We start from the raw sequence: 17,842 nt of genomic DNA, 5'->3' as shown, positions 1-17,842 counted from the left end.
TGTAGGGGTTAAATCACACTACAAATAGTTATGCAGTGAAAAATAAATCTGTAGACTATGGACTTCTGAAATGGGACAGAGCAAAGGAAGCTAAAGATTATAAAATCAATTTCTTTTTTCCAAAAGAAGGGAGATCCATGGCTGTCTGAAGATACAGGGGAAAAAAGTACCAGTATAGAATACTCAGAAGAAAAAAAAGATGTAGACGGTTCTTCAGCATTTTAGAAGCTGAAGACCAAGGGGAAAAAATAACACATAAACCTTAAAAAAAAATCAAAATATTGGCTATTGGTGCTAGAAAGAATCAAATATAACTTCATTTTATTTAAGAAAATGAGGCTCAGTAAGACTGGTTTAGTCACATAACCAGTTAGTGGCAAAGAAATAGGAAGGAGTAGAAAAGAAGAAAATGAAGACAAATGAACAATAGGTGATGATGTTCATGTAAGAAAGTCCTAATATCTTGTTAAAAGAAGCAAATCCATCTGCTAATGGAGATGCTTTGTTTTAAGGAGGGAAAAACCTGGGAAACCACTGTAGAGAATGGACTAGATAATCCACAAGAGAGTAACAGAAATATTGCCAAAGCGCATCCTGGGACTAATTATATAGAAAGAGTATCTCAGATTTGCAAGCTTTATCATTCTCCATAAGCATTCTAGCACGTGGCCATGTGGATAGGAAGCTGATATAAATGGAGTCAAAGATTTTTATATCATCCATAAGGATGTTGATCTATTATAAGGACATTAATCTACTGAGGATGACAAGCAGAGGTTGAGGTAAAGGGAAAAAAAAAGAATTATGTGCAGAAGCCAATCAGAAAAAAAGTGGAATCCTTGGCCTGGCTGCAAAGATGCTCTGGAGAAGGTATGCAAGTCAAATATGAGAAACAAAAAGAAATGGGAAGAGAAGGAGAATAGAAAAGGGAGGGGCTAAGGAAGAGAGAGAAGCAGAAAAGGGCAGTAAAACAACTATCTGGAACTAATACAGATGCAAGAATAGGTTGACCTTGCTCTCCCACTGATGCCCAAGGTGGATGGAAAACAGTGATTAGAAAGGATAGTTGGGACCTTGGTTTCAATGGGAGAAAGATAGGTTTCATCTGTAGAAAAGAAAAAAGTTAAAGAGATTGAGAAAATCTATTTATGTTAAAAGAGGAGTTTAGGTTAAAAGAGGAGTTTGCCCACTGGGATAGAGAAGGTCAAAGGCAGAGGATCTGAGAGCTTAGGTAAATCAGGTATGCATGAATGGAAGTGTGGGTAAAAAAGAACAAAGGAACACAGAGAAGTTTGGATAAGGACAGAGTTAAAAATAAAGGCTTTTAGCAAAAAAAAAAAAGTTAGAAATCAGTCATCTTGTGGGAGGAAGGGAGAAGGCAATGGCCCACTAGATGTTCTGGTGAATCACATTTAGAAATACAATAGACCTTTAAAGTCACATCTTCATAAGAAAAGTAGCATTTCCATTTTAAAAGGAAGTAAGTATATTTTGTATATACACTAATAGGAAAAATAAAAACTGTTTCCTTGATTAGTCAGGGCCCCTAATTATTTTCGTTCATATCAGGGACAAGACCCAGATTTTAATAGTACTGTTGATTAAAAGTTCAAATGCTGCTACTGAAGAATTTAACTCAACTGCTACCCTAAAAACACTCTGATCTGAATGTCCGGAACACATTGATAAAAAGTCTTTGGGCTTTCTTCCAAAGCTTACCATCAGAATTTTTAAAAGATGCCATGTAGGATACAAAAAACAAACAAAAAAAAAAGTTTTAATTTATATTGAGAGCTTTGCGAAATAAATAAAAATATATGAAGAGGGAAAGGTAATACAAATCACTTACATCCACCAGTAGGTCTGGGTCTATGCTAAACTGTCTTCCTGAAAGCATGGCTTGGAAGTCTTCTAAACTGCAATCAATACTGTCGAGATAATCCAATAGCTCAACCCTAGAGAGAAAGAATAAGAATGAAATATTACATATTTTGAAATGTGTTTGTTTAAAATAATTTTTGAAACCCCACAACTTGGCTAGGTAAAAATAGTATTTCAAGCAGCTTGTCAAACTATAGATTCTAATAAAAAGAAAATTAAAATACATACTTTTTAATTAAATATCAGAGTACTAATTTCGGATGCTTTGGTGCCAAAAATGTTCTAAGTCTTCTTTTCTCTTCCAAGTCATTTTTATAAAATGTTGTAAATTTGGTGTCAATTTAATGTTTCATTCTCACCTTTTCTTCAAAATGACCATATCCAGTCTGATAAAAATTATCTCAAGGACTTTATGAATTGTTATACATATATCCTATTGGCACTCAAATATTAGTTGATAAACAATTCTGAAGAAATAAGAGAAGCTACTGGCATGGAACAAAATGAAATGATCCGAGTCTTTAGAACAATCCTACCACTATGACCAGAAGCCAAGGAAGAAACAAAAGAAATTGAAAATGTATAGTATTTTAACTTCTACATAAATCTGAAAATAAAATTTTAGAAGCAATGAGAGATTTCAGAAAAAAATGTAATCCACATCCATATCTCTCCGATTTTATTATACTAAAGCTTCTGTTGCTAAAATTCCTAAAATTTGTGTGCTTATGTGTACAACAAATCCATAAACACTTGGAGTTAAAAAGGAAACTTGAATAAACAAACTCTTTTTTCTAGCTAAAAGTTAATTGTGTGGGCAGCTGGGTAGCTCAGTGGATTGAGAGCCAGGCCTAGAGACGGGAGGCCCTAGGTTCAAATCTGGCCTCAGACACTTCCCAGCTGTGTGACCCTGGGCACTAAGTCACTTGACCCCCATTGCCTACCCTTACCACTCTTCCACCAAGGAACTAATACACAGAAGTTAAGGGTTTAAAAATTAAAAAAATAAAAAAATAAAAGTTAATTGTGCTGTTTTTAAAACCCTTTTCTCTGTACTCTAATGCACTTTCTATCTTCTAAAAGTAGGAAGTCAAGGCCACAACCAAATGGGATAGATCATCAGCTTTATTATAAAGTTTGTTTTCTATATTTCAGAACTAATGCATCACTCGGAAATCCAAAAACTTGAGCTAACTGAAGTAGGAAAAACCTTGATTAGTCAAGACCACAACAGGACATAAAAAAAGCAAGATAGGAAACACTGTTCAACATTTTAGACATATTATTTACCTTAACAAAAGAGAAAAAACAGGTGAGGTGGGTAAGATTTAGTAAAGTGGAAATTAGAAACATCCTCAACCTTTAAGTATTTTTTTTAGAAGTCGTAGGAAAGTCAAATAAAAAAATAACATGTTAGGAAACAGGAAACAAATCATAATACTTAGAATCATAGATTTAAGAGACAGAAGAAACCTTAGAGATTATCTGGTATAATCTGTTCTTTTTAGATTTGGAAACTAAGTTAAGAGTGTCTTTCCTGAGGTCCACAAATATTAAGTGTCAGAGCCATGATTTCAACCTTGGTCCTCTTACTCCAAGTCTAGCACTGTTTCTACCTGTTTTGTGTTGAGGCTAAATAGACATCACATACAAAAAGAGCAGCAATGGCAAAAAAGAAAATGTTTAGTCATTTACAAGCATACCTTCAAAAGAAATCATAAAACAGACCAAAGAATGATTTAGCAAACTGGACATATTTATTATTCAGTGAATAAGTCAACTTCCTAAGGATTGAGGAAAGAAAGAACTGAAGGGATAGAAATGAAATAGGTAAAAGTATAGCAGGTAAAAGAGTTAAGTAAATAATAGCTTAATTCATTAAGCTCAAAATTAGTAGTCAAAATGAAATCACTCACTTTCCTAAAAGATTGATGTTTTCATTCAGGATGGAATCCATCATGGAAACAGGATCATCTGAATTCAGAGTAGATGAGCTGTTTAGCTGGACAGCACTAGACATGAACGGGCTGGTACTCTGACGAACAGAACTTACGGGGTCACAGGCTGGAACACTGGCTGGTTCACTGCTTTTGTCCCCACCCTGAATGACGGCAGCATATTCATCTTCATTGTCATCTTCTACAATGACAATATCAGGGTACTGGCTACAGCTATGCCAGAGATAGGAGAAAAGAAAAGAAGCAATTATATTCTTTTCCCTGAAGTTCCTATCCCTAGTTACAAATTTCTGGATATTTAATATTGATAGAATATAGAATTTAAATAAAAAAAAAAACACAAACAAACAAACACAGAACACAGTGATGTAATATACTATTAGAAAAAGGGCCTATATTCTAGAACTACAGTCTAGAATAAAATTGTTAAATCACTCTTATGGCTCTTCCTTCTTATGCCAATGTCAACATCTGAGATTTTTGATGGTTCAGTAATACCTACTACTAAGGCAGGTCTAAAAGTACACACAATTTAGTAGTAGATAAAACTACCATAAGATAAGAAATTATGAGATTTACTCATCATCATCAAACATGGGCATGTCAAGCCTAGGGTTCAAAGCAATGGTGTTTTATCACCAGAACCTATCAGCAAATCCATGTCAGTTTCATTTTAACTTTTTTGTGGTTTTTTTTAAAATTAATATAGCTTTTCAAAACTTAGCTGAGTAGCCTTATAGAGCAGTTATTATAAACTAATGAAAATCTATTATCAGTTATTTGGGCATTAATAGGTACTTTTTGAATAACGAGTCATATGAAATTCTCCTCTAACACCTATTTTCGGAATCTTCTTACTTTGAAGTGTCAGATGTAGCATCTTCATTGGTTTCAGGAGTACCTGGAGCATTTTCTTCATCTACATTATCATCAGTGACATCATAAATAATGATGTCCTCTGAAATCTGCTCCCTTGGTTTTAAACCCTCTGTCCTACTATGTGGAACCTATGAAATTGGAAAAGAAAATATGTCTAAGAGCAAGGTTCCAATTTCTAAAACAACTACTGCACCAATAATTAGAAAGTTCCATTACTGTGCAGTAAGAAATGACAATTGTGAGAAAATTCAGAGAAACATGGGAAGATCTATATGAGCTGATGCACAGTGAAGTAAATAAACATAACTAAGAAGACAATATATGTAATTACAATGATGTAATAATTTAAATAAAAAGATCATTAAAAAATGAAGCTGGACTCTAGAGTAACTAAAAAACCCATAATGGTCTTAGAGAACAGCAAATGAAAGATAGCTCCCTCCTTCACCCTGATAGAGAGGTGGCTAAATGTTGTATACTTTAACAAATAAATCATCACAAAAGGTGTTTTTAGCTTAACATTTTTTTAACAAGAGGGGGTTCAATTTGGTGGAAAGGGGTTTCCAGAAATGACTGATGGGCATTTAGTATGTGTATGGGCATTTAGGTGGCTGGGGGACTGGGTGATGATTATCATTTTATGACTAAATGCAAAAATACCATTAAAATAATTAAGCATAGTCTGCCAGAAGAGACAAAGTAAACGAATGAGTAAATATCACAGGATGTTAGCAGTAGAATATTTCATTGTAGTTATTAATACTACATATGCCAAAACTGGGACTACATGTATAACTACAGTTGAAGACATCTTATTTTAATATTAGAATTTCTAAAATCTAGTATTGATTCATTTCATGTGGTCACTACTGAAAGAGAAAAATCATTCTAAATATTCTATGGGTTATATTTTAGGCAGTAATTTTAAGGAATGCTACATAATTCAATTTAAAAGATAGTGGAGTAACTGCCCTTAAAGAGCTCATGGCTTCATGATGCTGACTATGACTAGCTGGTTAAAAGTGGCCATATTAGGAGATCTAACCCAAGGCAAAAAAAAAGCAAAAAATAGGTATTTGTTGAGTAAGCCATAATTAAAAGAATGAAATGTAGAAACATCAAATAGTACTATCTTTAAGGATATAATACTACAGGATTTAAATGAAAAGTTACTTTGTGGTGGTGGTTATTCACTGGGTCTTTGACAATTTGCTGAAATCGATTTGTCTTTGGAGATCCATTAGTATTTAAAAGTAGAGGTCTGAAAAGTCAAAAGAAAAGTAATATATTTAATTAGCAAGCACACACACAAAAAAAGGAATGGATTCCTACAGGTATCTACTATTAATTTAAACATTTAAAAAAAAAAACATGTTGAGAAGCTAGCTGGGCCTGGATTCAAGAAAACTCATCTTCCAGCTTTCAAATCTGGCTTCAAATGCTTTACTAACTATGTGACCGTAGGCAGGTCACTTAACCCTATTGGCCTCAGTTTCCTCATCTGTAAAATGAACTAGAGAAAGAAATGGAAAACCATTCCAGTATCTTTGCCAAGAAAATCCCAAATATGCTCATAAAGAGTCAGACATAATTGAAATGACTCAACAACATCAAAATGATATCTTAGGAACAAATTAGTAGTGATTGAGCCAAATGTTTACAAAGCAATTATAAGTCAAATTCAGGCAAAATTTTGGTTTTTAAAGGAATGACAATGCTTTTCTTTTTTCCTTTCGTTTCCATTATTCCCATAGTCCTTTTGCCATGCCCTCATCCTGAACCAGCCAGAGGCAGCTAGTGGTAATCATGACTATCATCTAGTCTACTCTTAGCAACCAAGGTAAAAGAGGCTGTGACAATCAGTTCTAAGCATAAACAACATAGGGCATAATAGATTGTTCGGTATCTCTAGCATAGGCTCTCCTTCTAGTACTCCACTAACTCTGGCCTTCGGTTTCCGTATAAACTTGGTAGAAAATAGATTTTCCATTTTTGAGGGCGGGGTGAGAAGAATTTACATTAAAACCACTCCTTGTCCCAACATGAGAACACACACCAGGGAGCCACAGCAATAGAAAGACAGACTAATTAGTCTGATAAGATAAAGCAGAGGTTCTCTAGATATGATGCAGGAAATCCCAGGGGCCTCCCTTTCAGAAGGTACCCAAGGTAAAAACTATTTTCATAATAATACTAAGGTGTTATAATCTCTACTACTGTAAATATCAATAGATGTAATCCATATAAAAAAGCTGGTGGGAGGGGGGAAAGTAGAGGGAAGAAAGTCCACAATAATTTTTAAGAGCATAGACCAAAAAAATTAAGAGCCAGTGATATAAAAGGTAGTAGTTATTCACTTGGATCTAAGACCCCTCAGTTCCCCCTCAGCAGTAAATGCCCATATTTGGGGTTACCCATTTCCTTTCAGGATTTTATTATAAACAAATAAACTTACCTTTTGCGTTTTAAACTCACAAGCTGGTTATTCTGAACCAATGTAACAATAAACTGGACAATCTAAAAAAAGAGTATGAGGATGGTTGGAAGAAAAAAAACAGATATTCTTGAAATTAAAATGCCAATGAAATATTCCTACAAGGCTATAATTAACAAATTTTCTCAACTATTGAAATCATTAAGTAGATTAATGACTAAAAATATTCTACAAATTACCTGTCATTGAGAAATGAGAAGCACATCAACTCTATTGTTGTTATACAGATCTTTTTTGGTGAGAAATCCGATTGCTGTGATCTGCTAAAGGCAACTTCCCCCCTTAAAGTCTATCAAATGTAATATACTAAACCATAGCACCAAACACTAATACTAACCTTTTGTAAATAAAACATATTAAACATTAAAACATAACCAACTCTTGTTGTCCTTGGTTTTCTTTCTTTAAAAAAAAAAAAAATCTTAAGTGACTTGCCTAGGGTCACACAGCCAGAAGGTGTTTTTGAGACCTGGGCTCAAACACCTTCTGGCTGTGTGACCCTAGGCAAGTCACTTAACCTTAGTTGTCTAATCTCCTTGATGCTCTTCTGTCTTAGAATGATACTTAAGAGAGAAGGTAAGGATTTAAAAAAAAAAATCTTAAAATTTTTACATCATCAGTAAACATTTACAAAATTTCTTCAGAAAAGAATTTTTATTAAAATCTTAAGAGGGACTATTGTGAAGCTGTGACAGCAAAAAAATTTTATCTCTTTAAGATAAATGGTTTCACCATGAGAAAAAACAAATAACAAAAAGAGAATGTAAGGGAATAACCACTACTGTCAGACATGTGCCTAAATTGCTTAAGTGCTGAAAATTTATTTTGACTCTATGTTCAAAGTGCAACTCTCATGTGCCCCAAATACATGCCTTTGGTAAGGCACAGCTACAAACTTATTTTTAGATTGAAGGGCTGGTCCCAACATATAAAAGGGTCTATCATCTAAAGCTCCAATCCAGTCTGTTCCTGATCAACATAAAATCAACCTATTTGAATTCTTTAACTTGGACTTTAATGCAGAGATATTAAATGGTGGTGCCATGCTCTCTTGAGAGCATCACCACCCTCCCCAGGTAAAATGAAGCATTTAGCCTCCTTATCCACTGCTATTGAATAGATTAAAAACTTATCCTAATTAAGCATTTGTAAAATGATCTCTATCTCTTAACAGATTACAGCCAACTGATTTTTAAAATTGAGTCTGTTCTCTAAGATAATTGTACCTAAACTTTAATACAACAGATTGTTATATTGAAACTCTGGGAGCAGAGAGTCTCATCCTTGATTGACGGGTGAGGTCCGTTGGATCTTAAGAATATTCCCAGAGTCCATGAGGACAGGGGAGAGAGCGGTTGGCCCAGGGGGGTATAAATACCCTGGCAGCCCTGACTTTTGGTTCCTTTCCTTCCCTTGGACTTGAGATCTGTGGATCCTGGTCTTTGGGGTTGGTAACTTGCTGATCTCAACCTTGCAAGATCCTCCTGTCTTATACCTGACTAGCATTGTCAACCCATATCCAGACCATCACTCATCTGGTTCTACTGCCCCTAGATATTAAGAATCAAATCATCTGTAGATATCTAGGTTTCCCAAGGCCCGGGAGGGATCCGAGAAGTGGGCAGGAGAAGAAGTGGGTGGAAAGGGTGGATACCTGAAGGCTGTTTAGACATAACATCTAGCAGAAAGAAAAAGAAGCTGAAAGACATCAAGCAGCATCTTGCTTACTCTGGTTTGGCTGTGGCCAGGCTGAGCCAGAGGAGCTAACTACCAGAATCAATTACCTGCCTATAGCTCTGAGGGTTTATTATCATAAAGTAGTTAGGGTTTCCCAATTCCTCTATCCATTCCCAATACCCCTCTTTGCTAATTATAGATAAAGCCTTCAAGTACCTTCCTGGAGTGGTTATTTCATAGCTTCTCTGGGAAGGGAGATAAGCAGTCAGATAAACCCTTACCAAGGCTAATAGAGCCCAATATCCATTATCAATCAACCCCAGGTGGGACCTGAAGGGATACCATCCATTGACCTGAAGGATCCTGCCTGGGCACTGTTATAAAGGAGGGAGGTGTCACATCATCTAGCTAGGGGCAAGCCTCAGTTGATCTTGCACTAGCCACCTATCTGAACTCCACTGCTGTCACACAATTACCAGTGGTAGTATCCAGTTAGTTTACCCTCCCTCTCCATCTATCTACATTCTTTTATTTTTATAACAAGATGCGAGATCCATTGAAAACAATTGTGATAGTTTATATGATTGAATGGCCATTAGAGCTACAATAAAGTATTCTCTATTTAGTGGGGAGGTATTGTAATCCTTGCCTTCATTTCCTAGTTTATATATAAGCACCCAAACCATATATCAACTATTACAAGTTTGAAATCAATATGGGACTAAATATATGTAATTAATTATATACATGCACTAAACAATGGTAGTTTATAGCCACAGGAAAAACACATTACCTTTCGAATTACTTGCTGCTGTTGTGTTTGTTTTGCTCGTAATTCTGCTACTTCCCGCCAAAGGGATTCATTTTCTCTGTCATTTAAAATAAAGATAATCAAAAAACAATATGTTTTAGTTAAAATTATGAACATATTATAGAACTTAATTACTCATACTTTGATGTAGTTTTTCAAGAGACTGGGCAGCCCTAAAGCCTGGACAGGAGTACAGTAATTAATGGAAGTTGTCTTGAGGCAAACCCAATGTTCTATTTGATAGCTTCAGACTGATAAAATCTGCCACCAATGGCATCAGTTATACAGACACACATACTGGAAGCTTAGACCAGAATCTCTAAAGTCCTGTGCAATGACCCTTTGTAGATACAACAATTTGGTATATTAAAATCTGACTAGAATTTTGCTTTGGTAACTAGATAAATTTAACCTTTTGGATTACCAAGCTAAATTTTAAAAAACGGTTCTAAGAGAATAAACATGCATAGATCAGCCCCAGAGACTTTATCTTTCTAGTTTTCCCAGACTGCACAAGCAGCAACCATTAGTGGATCTGAACCATGTTGGTCAGTGTAGATGCTTTGACCTGCTCCATTTTTGATGTGGGCTGTTCACTCCTGGGATTCACTACTTACAGAATGAAGAGGCCTTAGTTTCCTGCCTACTTAAAGATTTATGGGTTTCAAACTGATACCTGACATTAATGAACCATAAAATCCAAAGTTAGTGTCAAGAGGTACTTCAGTGTCACTACATTCAACAAAGTGAATATTACTGAATATGGGAAATAAAAGAACTGTGAAAAATATATAAACATAAAGAGAATCAGATGGATGATAGACTATAAGTGCAGAATGAGGTACATTTTGGATGTTTCCAGTGTTTTAAATTTGTTTTGCTCAACTATATGTTGCAAAGAGTCATTGAAAAAAGGAGTAATATTAAAAAAGAAAATAGCATCAATATTTTAAAAGAAAGATCAATTTAATTACCCTCTAAAACACAGAGCAGGCTTTTGATCCAGCCATACCACTGCTGGGTTTATACCCCAAAGAGATCATAGATAAAAAGACTTGTACAAAAATATTTATAGCCGCGCTTTTGGTGGTGGCAAAAAAATTGGAAAATGAGGGGATGCCTTTCAATTGGGGATTAGCTGAACAAATTGTGGTATATGCTGGTGATGGAATACTATTGTGCTCAAAGGAATAATGAACTGGAGGAATTCCATGTGAACTGGAATGACCTCCACGAATTGATGCAGAGTAAAAGGAGCAGAACCAGGAGAACATTATTCACAGAGATGAATACACTGTGGCACAATAGAATATAATAGACTTCTCTACTAGCAGCAATGCAATGATCCAGAACAATTCTGAAGGACTTATGAGAAAGAACGCTATCCATATCCAGAGAAAGAACTGTGGGAGTAGCAACACAGAAGAAAAACAACATGGGTCGATGGGGACATGATTAGGGATGTAGACTCTAAGCAATCATCCTTATGCAAATATTAATAATATGGAAATAGGTCTTGATCAATGACATATGTAAAACTCGGTGGAATTACTCATTGGCTATGTGGGGAGGGGAGGGAAAGAACATAATCATGTAACCCTGGGAAAATACCCTAAATTAATTAATTAAATAAAATTATTCAATTAAAAAATAAAATAAAATAGAGAGCAGGAACAATTAAAGTAAGGTCAGGAATAATTACTTTTTTGGAGTGGTGGTGGGGTGACCTTCTCTCTATCATGTCCAGGTTGAACCTCCACTGATTGTAGTAAAAGCTTTAACTTGCTTCATTTCTAACTTGAGCTGGTTAATCCCCAGGAATTACTATTTATACAGTACAGGAGCCTTTAATTTCTTGTCTATTTAGATGAGGAAGCCCCATAGTCATTTATGAGTAAGAGGTAAAGTATGCATTTTTATATGGGTTGAATTTTATTTCCACATACAGATTATCTGTGGGACATTGAGAACATTGACAACAGCAGGTATTGGGATAAGATAATTTTTAAAAAGCTAACTAAAGAGTTTAGAGTAACATCTTTCCAAGCTAACAAAAATTAAAATAAAGTAGGGAAGTTCTCATGGGAATGAGTTCTATTTCATTCTAGGTGGCAGGCCAAATGAATAAGTTTTAGAAAATCTTCAATTCTTCACACAGGAAATAAATAGTACCATAAGTAGAATGATCGATCACATGTTTGAAAAAGGGATTGTTAATTACCCTTCTGTCTCTTTTAGGGTCTATACAACAATGGGAAAACTACTCACATCAATTTTCTTAATGTTAATCCTACCAACTTTTATTTGTTTTCCCCAAGAGCAGGAAAAAATTTGTGCCAATTCACCTATCTGTTCATTCACCACAATGAAATTCAAGGCTAAGGATACAGTCTGTAAAACCCAAATTCTCATTTGAAAAATATCTTTGGAAACTTTACTTACCTTTTCAAAGTAGTTAGCCTGGACTCAATAGTTTCTTGCTTGATTTGGACTTTTTGAGCACTATTTATGATTTTGGATAAGTCTTCCTGGCGAATTTTGGTTTCTTCTGGTTTTGAAGATGAAACCTGCTCAAACAAAAGAGTGAGGAAAACAGATGTAAATTCTAAACAACTGAATTCCAAGTCTTAGCATTCCTACTTTAAAAAAGAAAGCACATATATCTGAAAGTAAAAAGAAGAACATGCAAGGTTGAGTAGATTGTCACGGAACGAGTTAAACATTTGGTTCTCTAAAGGGAAAAAATGATAGGACTTCAAGAAAATTATGATCTCCATTTATCAAATGGAAGAAAATTCCAAATTTTATCTTATGGTTCAAGGTAGGGTTCTTAATCATTTTTGTCATGGTTCCCTTCAACAATTTGGCAAAGCCTTTGGACCCCTACTTAAAAATACTATTTATTTAATATAGTATAAAATAGAATGATTATAAAAGAAAACAATTATTGTTTGGTTCTGAAAGACCTATCCAACTGGTTTTTAAAATATTTACAATAATTAGGGAAACTGATTCAAAATGAGCACCCTAATGCAAATATCAACAATATGGAAATAGGTCTTGATCAATGACATGTAAAACCCAGTGGAATTGTGCATCGTTATGGGAGAGAGTGGGAGGAGAGGAGGGATAGAACATGAATCCTGTAACCATGGAAAAATGCTCTAAATTAATTAAATAAAAGGTAGCATTAAAAAAATTAAAAAAAATTTACAGGTCCTAGTTTAAGAACCCTAGGTCTAAGGATATTCTCTCTCTAAGAAACATCTCAAGAATTCCTTTTTTACTATCTTATAGCTCTATTCCCAATATTCTTCTGACTTCTCCATTTATTTAGTAAACCCATGCTGTAATAACTATATAATTTCATACTATGCAATTCTTTCTAATTGCACACTATCCCTTTTTAAAAAATTGCTTATAAAAATATCTGTCATTCAAAAATATATAAGTTTTACTAAACTAAATGTGACTGATATCAAAGCCTATACAGACATTTATTTTTGTCCAGTCCTACTTCAGTGACAAAATTCTCTTCTATTTCAGGACTTTATGGTAGTGTTGTTGTTTTTTTCCTCCAAGCCTCTGCATGATATTCAATTGCTTAGAAAGGGTAGACATTACAACCATGACATCTGCCTTTTATATAGAAAGATGATAGTAGTTGTAGTATTAAAATACTTTTAGATTCCCAAAAGGGGAAGGAACAGATCACTCTGTACAATGCCTAACATAGTACTATGTGTAATCAGACACTTAATATTAGCTTTATGACACCAGCAAAGAATTAGGTTTGAACTACAAAGAAAATAAAAGAAACCCTAGGACCAAGTCATAAAATGATCTATTACTATATAAATTAAACTAAGAAACTTTACAGTATCATGTTCTAAAATGATAACAATCCAAAAAAAGATAGTTTGCATACCAATCATGGAATGTTTTCCAATAGAAACAGTGTTACAAAGAAACAGCAGTTAGGTTTCCCAGATTGGCCCACAAAAACCTATGTAGGGCACAAAGGGTTCAAATACTATATATTTTCAATTGTTTAAAAGAGATGATACTGTTATGATACTAGTAATTTAACCATTTTTCAAACTTTTCTTTTAAAATGTAAAATGCTAGGAACTGATAATAATTAGGTATCTTCCTATTTCCACATCTGAAAATACTCCTGTAGGTTAATTAAGCACACTACATTATTCAGTCACTAATATGATTTAGATTTAAAAATAAAAACAAGGCAGTAACTTACCTTTCTTTTAATGTTCTCCAGCAAATCATCCTGGCCCTGTTTGAAGTATGGGTGCTGAAATTCAACTGGGCCATCTCGTTCTTGCTTTACAATACCAGAGTCAACATGAACTACTTTACGGAAGCCATCTGAGATAGAAATTAAACCATCAAAAAGACAAAGAAAAGTCAGCAAAATCAAAATTCAATCCTACTATATGTAAAGGCTTTTCTTTTCCTTTACCAAACTCAGTGAAAAAATATCAACTTAATGTACATTCTCCACCCCTCAAATTAAAAGCTTTCTATACTTACACATGTTTAGCTGCCTCACAAAGCTTGCCATGTTGTTGTGCTTGAAGTACTTGGGAAGAATTTCTTTTGCAAACCTCTGTTCATCCAACACCAGAAAGCTCTGGCCATTCTAAAATGAAGAATACAAATGCCTATTAAGGAAGATTCCCGACCTGATGTGTCCCTACACAGTATATCAGACCATGCAGAGTCCTCCCAGGACAGTATTATTCTCTGGCAAAAGTAGACATTGTTGGAAGGTGTACAATACTCTTTCTTATTTTAATACTTTCAAAGATCTCTGATCTCTTCTGTGTGAATATCTTTTCCATAAACTCTTCATTGAAGCAGATAGACTTCTACAAAGAATCTAAATCTAAATCTAAGCTAAACCTAAATCAAGAGGAATACCATCTGTCACTTATTCAATACTCAAAGCATTTCCATCTCAGTTCCACTTCCCAGAATTTTGCATTCTGGTGTCACATTGTCTGAGAACCCAAGTCACTTTCTAGGACACAATAAAGCATTAGAATAGGGCTTTAGTATAGGTTTTCACTATATGTGCTCTAAATGTATGGTTTTTTGTTTGTTTGTTTTTTTAGTTTAGTCCTAATATCCTAGGATTTGGTGTAATTGTACTATTCATGATTTTAATTATTTTTAATAATACCCGTTCCCTCAGCCTTTGACTTTCCAAACTGAAGAATCAACCCTGCTACAGAATCGGCCCTGCTTCTCTTGGTGGAAGCACTGTGATACAGCATGAAAAAATATTGAGTTGGGAGACAAATCCCACTCCTTTTGTTTATTATATCTGAATGGCCGGAGAACAAGACATTAATCTCCCTGGGCCTCCCCATCCTCATCACTGATAAAGGAACTAGATTAGATAACCTCTAAAGTTATCTGGACATCCAGGATTCTATGAACTCCTCAAGCATTTTACATGCTCATCACTGGATTTTTAATCATTTATTGCATTTCTTGGAGGTGTAACTAGGAAAAGTACACAACCAGTTTTTTAACATGTTAAAGGATGAAGGATGATGTTTTGTTTGGTTTCCACTACTTTTCCAAATTCAAACAGCTTGCTGCCCCTGTCAATTCAGGCCATTTGGCCAATGTATTTGCAATGGATTCTGAGTTCCTAGATTAATGTTTAGCAAGGGATGGACTCAAGTTCTATGAAGAGTATAGATGACTTTTCCTTAAATTCCCTAGTTGGCACTTGTCCACAATCAAGTTTATGGCTACTTTTCTGCCCATCTGCGGTTTCTCAAGGTTTTCCTATCATTTGTGCCCACTGGCTTTGCATTTCACTAAGAGGGGCTTATTATTCTCTACAAACTTAAGTTCTCTTACAAACTTACCATATATATTCCTTTTAACTAAAATATAGTTTACTAATACTAAGTCATAACCACAACATTAGATTGGTTTCAGCACTAATCCTACATAGTACATCTCTTCACTACTTATATTTGGTCACCAGAAGTAAGAATTTGTTTTCACTTTTCTGTTTTTAATTTCTGTAGGCTGGCCAAATAGTACAGTCAATTCCAAGTTTCCCTACTAGTGAAAAACAAAGATTTAAAAAGCCTAAACAGGTCATATCCATCCCATGGTTCCAATTTATTCAAAGCAAAGAACTTGAATCTGCTTATGGCAATGGCAGGATCAGGGCTCTAGGCTCATCCTACTTTGTTGTACTTCTAGAGACATGGCATTATAGCAGAGGACTATTGGTTAACTGAGACACAAAGATGCAAGGAAATTCTTTCCAAGGGAAACTCCTGCCTCTAGGCAGAACAATTAACAATCACTACCCTGAATCAACTTTAATATCAATTATCTATTAATATTTTACTTTTCTCAGATTAAAAAAACCTCCTACCTAGCCACCTAACCCTCTTACCTTCAAACTTCTAAATTTGTTATTTTTTATTTGTATTAATCTCATTCGATTATTTTTTGGCATTTTCAAAAAATTATGTTTGTTCAGCTATCCTCATCTCAGAGGAAGAGCTTAGTTTTGAAACATCCAGTTAGTTTTTTTTATCTATAATCTGGGTCTTATGCTTGCTCAAGAAATAAAAATGCCTTGATTAAGCAACACTAAATTAATTTTTCAATAGTTTTCCAGGCTCTTCTTACACTTTACTCTTCTCTACATACTCTCAAATCAGGGGCAATGGCCTTCCTGTTGCTCCTCAGACTTTTCATTCCAACTCCTGACTCTGTCTTTTCTGTGGCTGTCCTCAATGTTTGGAGTGTCCTCTCCTTCATATCACCTTTGCTGCCTGGCTTCTTTCAAGATTCAGTTCAAATCTCACCTTCTCTAAAGGGTCTACTCTTTCTCAATGCTAATGCCTTTGCTTTGAGGTTATTTCCCATTTATATTGTACTGTATATATCTTGTATGTACATAATTGTTTGCAAGTTATCTCCCCCCAATAGAACATAAGCTTGTTGAAGGTAAGGATTATGTTTTTGTCTTCATTTATAAGGCTAGCATTTAAGACAATATCTGGGCAAAAAAGCAAACAAAAATGCTTGTTGTTGATGATGATGATAACCTCCAGCCTTTTGAATATGATGTTCAGTCTCTTTTGGCCCACATAATTGATATTATAGCTTACCCTAAACTCCCACAAGCAGCTAACTTTTCTATCATTGGATAATAATATATTCTCTTAAAATACTGGTAGCTCAAGGCCTTTTTCTGTCCTACTGCAAATGAAATTGCACTACTGATGTAGAAATTGAGGAGGAAGCATGAAAGTACTACTAATGGACTATAATATTGGATCTCAAATTTTTGAGGCTGTGTAGGACCTAAAAGCACAGGATATGTTCACTTTTATGTGATCTTTCTAACCCGAACATGAAGAAATGGAGAGGACATACTGCCAAAAACTTACCATTTTATAACTTGAGAGCAGAGCAAATGCTTTTCTTCTACTTCTTCCTCCCATCTGCAAACCATACCCTCCCTAATTCCCCAACCCTTCCATTCACCTAAATGGTCTAAGACAAGGAGTAAGGAAAGAGCTCAATAAATTTTGTATCTCTTTGTTGTTTTTTATATTTATGATGAGTAAAGGAGGTGTCCTGCCAAGACATTTGCCCACATTTCAGTTAAAGGAAAACCAAAAAGTCTGAGAAAGACATCAGGTGGGGTCAAGTAATTGTGCAGAAAGAGAACAGTAGTAAATGATTAGACTGGGTTGAAGGAAAGTGAGGAGTAAGTTGACAATAATGAAGCTACAAACCTCTGCTAATGAATGAATGGGTTATGACTTCAACTTCAAAATAAAAAAAGGGAAGTTTTTTGGGAAATGACAATGAGTTTGGTTTTGGACATGTTGAGTTTGAAATGTCTCCAGCACAAGTAGTTTGAAATGGATAATAGGAGATTCCACAAAGTGGCTCTCTGAATAGAAGGCAGACAGGCTAGCCTCCATATTCCCACTCCAGTAAGACCCTGAAATTTGCAACAGACAAAATAATAATCAAGAAATCTAATAAGAATCAACACTAAATGACTCCTTCCACTTCAGAACTACACAAAAACTTCCAGAAACTCCAAGGCAATAGGAAAGAGGGAAA

At 34.9% G+C, this 17,842-nt stretch overlaps 1 protein-coding gene across 1 annotated transcript in view; it reads right to left on the bottom strand.

The window, feature by feature from the left end:
* Positions 1 to 17,842, bottom strand: part of HSF2 (heat shock transcription factor 2) — a 50,712-nt gene that overhangs the window by 16,031 nt on the left and 16,839 nt on the right. The window contains exons 3-11 of the mRNA XM_044675420.1: positions 14,252 to 14,360; positions 13,959 to 14,086; positions 12,143 to 12,267; positions 9,683 to 9,758; positions 7,174 to 7,235; positions 5,892 to 5,979; positions 4,698 to 4,846; positions 3,798 to 4,052; positions 1,850 to 1,955 (exon numbers count right to left, since the gene is read on the bottom strand). Coding sequence (XP_044531355.1) covers positions 1,850 to 1,955; positions 3,798 to 4,052; positions 4,698 to 4,846; positions 5,892 to 5,979; positions 7,174 to 7,235; positions 9,683 to 9,758; positions 12,143 to 12,267; positions 13,959 to 14,086; positions 14,252 to 14,360 — 1,098 coding nt within the window. The remainder of the gene's footprint in view (positions 1 to 1,849; positions 1,956 to 3,797; positions 4,053 to 4,697; positions 4,847 to 5,891; positions 5,980 to 7,173; positions 7,236 to 9,682; positions 9,759 to 12,142; positions 12,268 to 13,958; positions 14,087 to 14,251; positions 14,361 to 17,842) is intronic.

The sequence above is a fragment of the Gracilinanus agilis genome, chromosome 4, assembly GCF_016433145.1.
Source record: "Gracilinanus agilis isolate LMUSP501 chromosome 4, AgileGrace, whole genome shotgun sequence".
Lineage (NCBI taxonomy): Eukaryota > Metazoa > Chordata > Mammalia > Didelphimorphia > Didelphidae > Gracilinanus > Gracilinanus agilis.
Note: the sequence above shows the minus strand (reverse complement) of the source record. Positions and strands in the feature narration are given on the sequence as shown.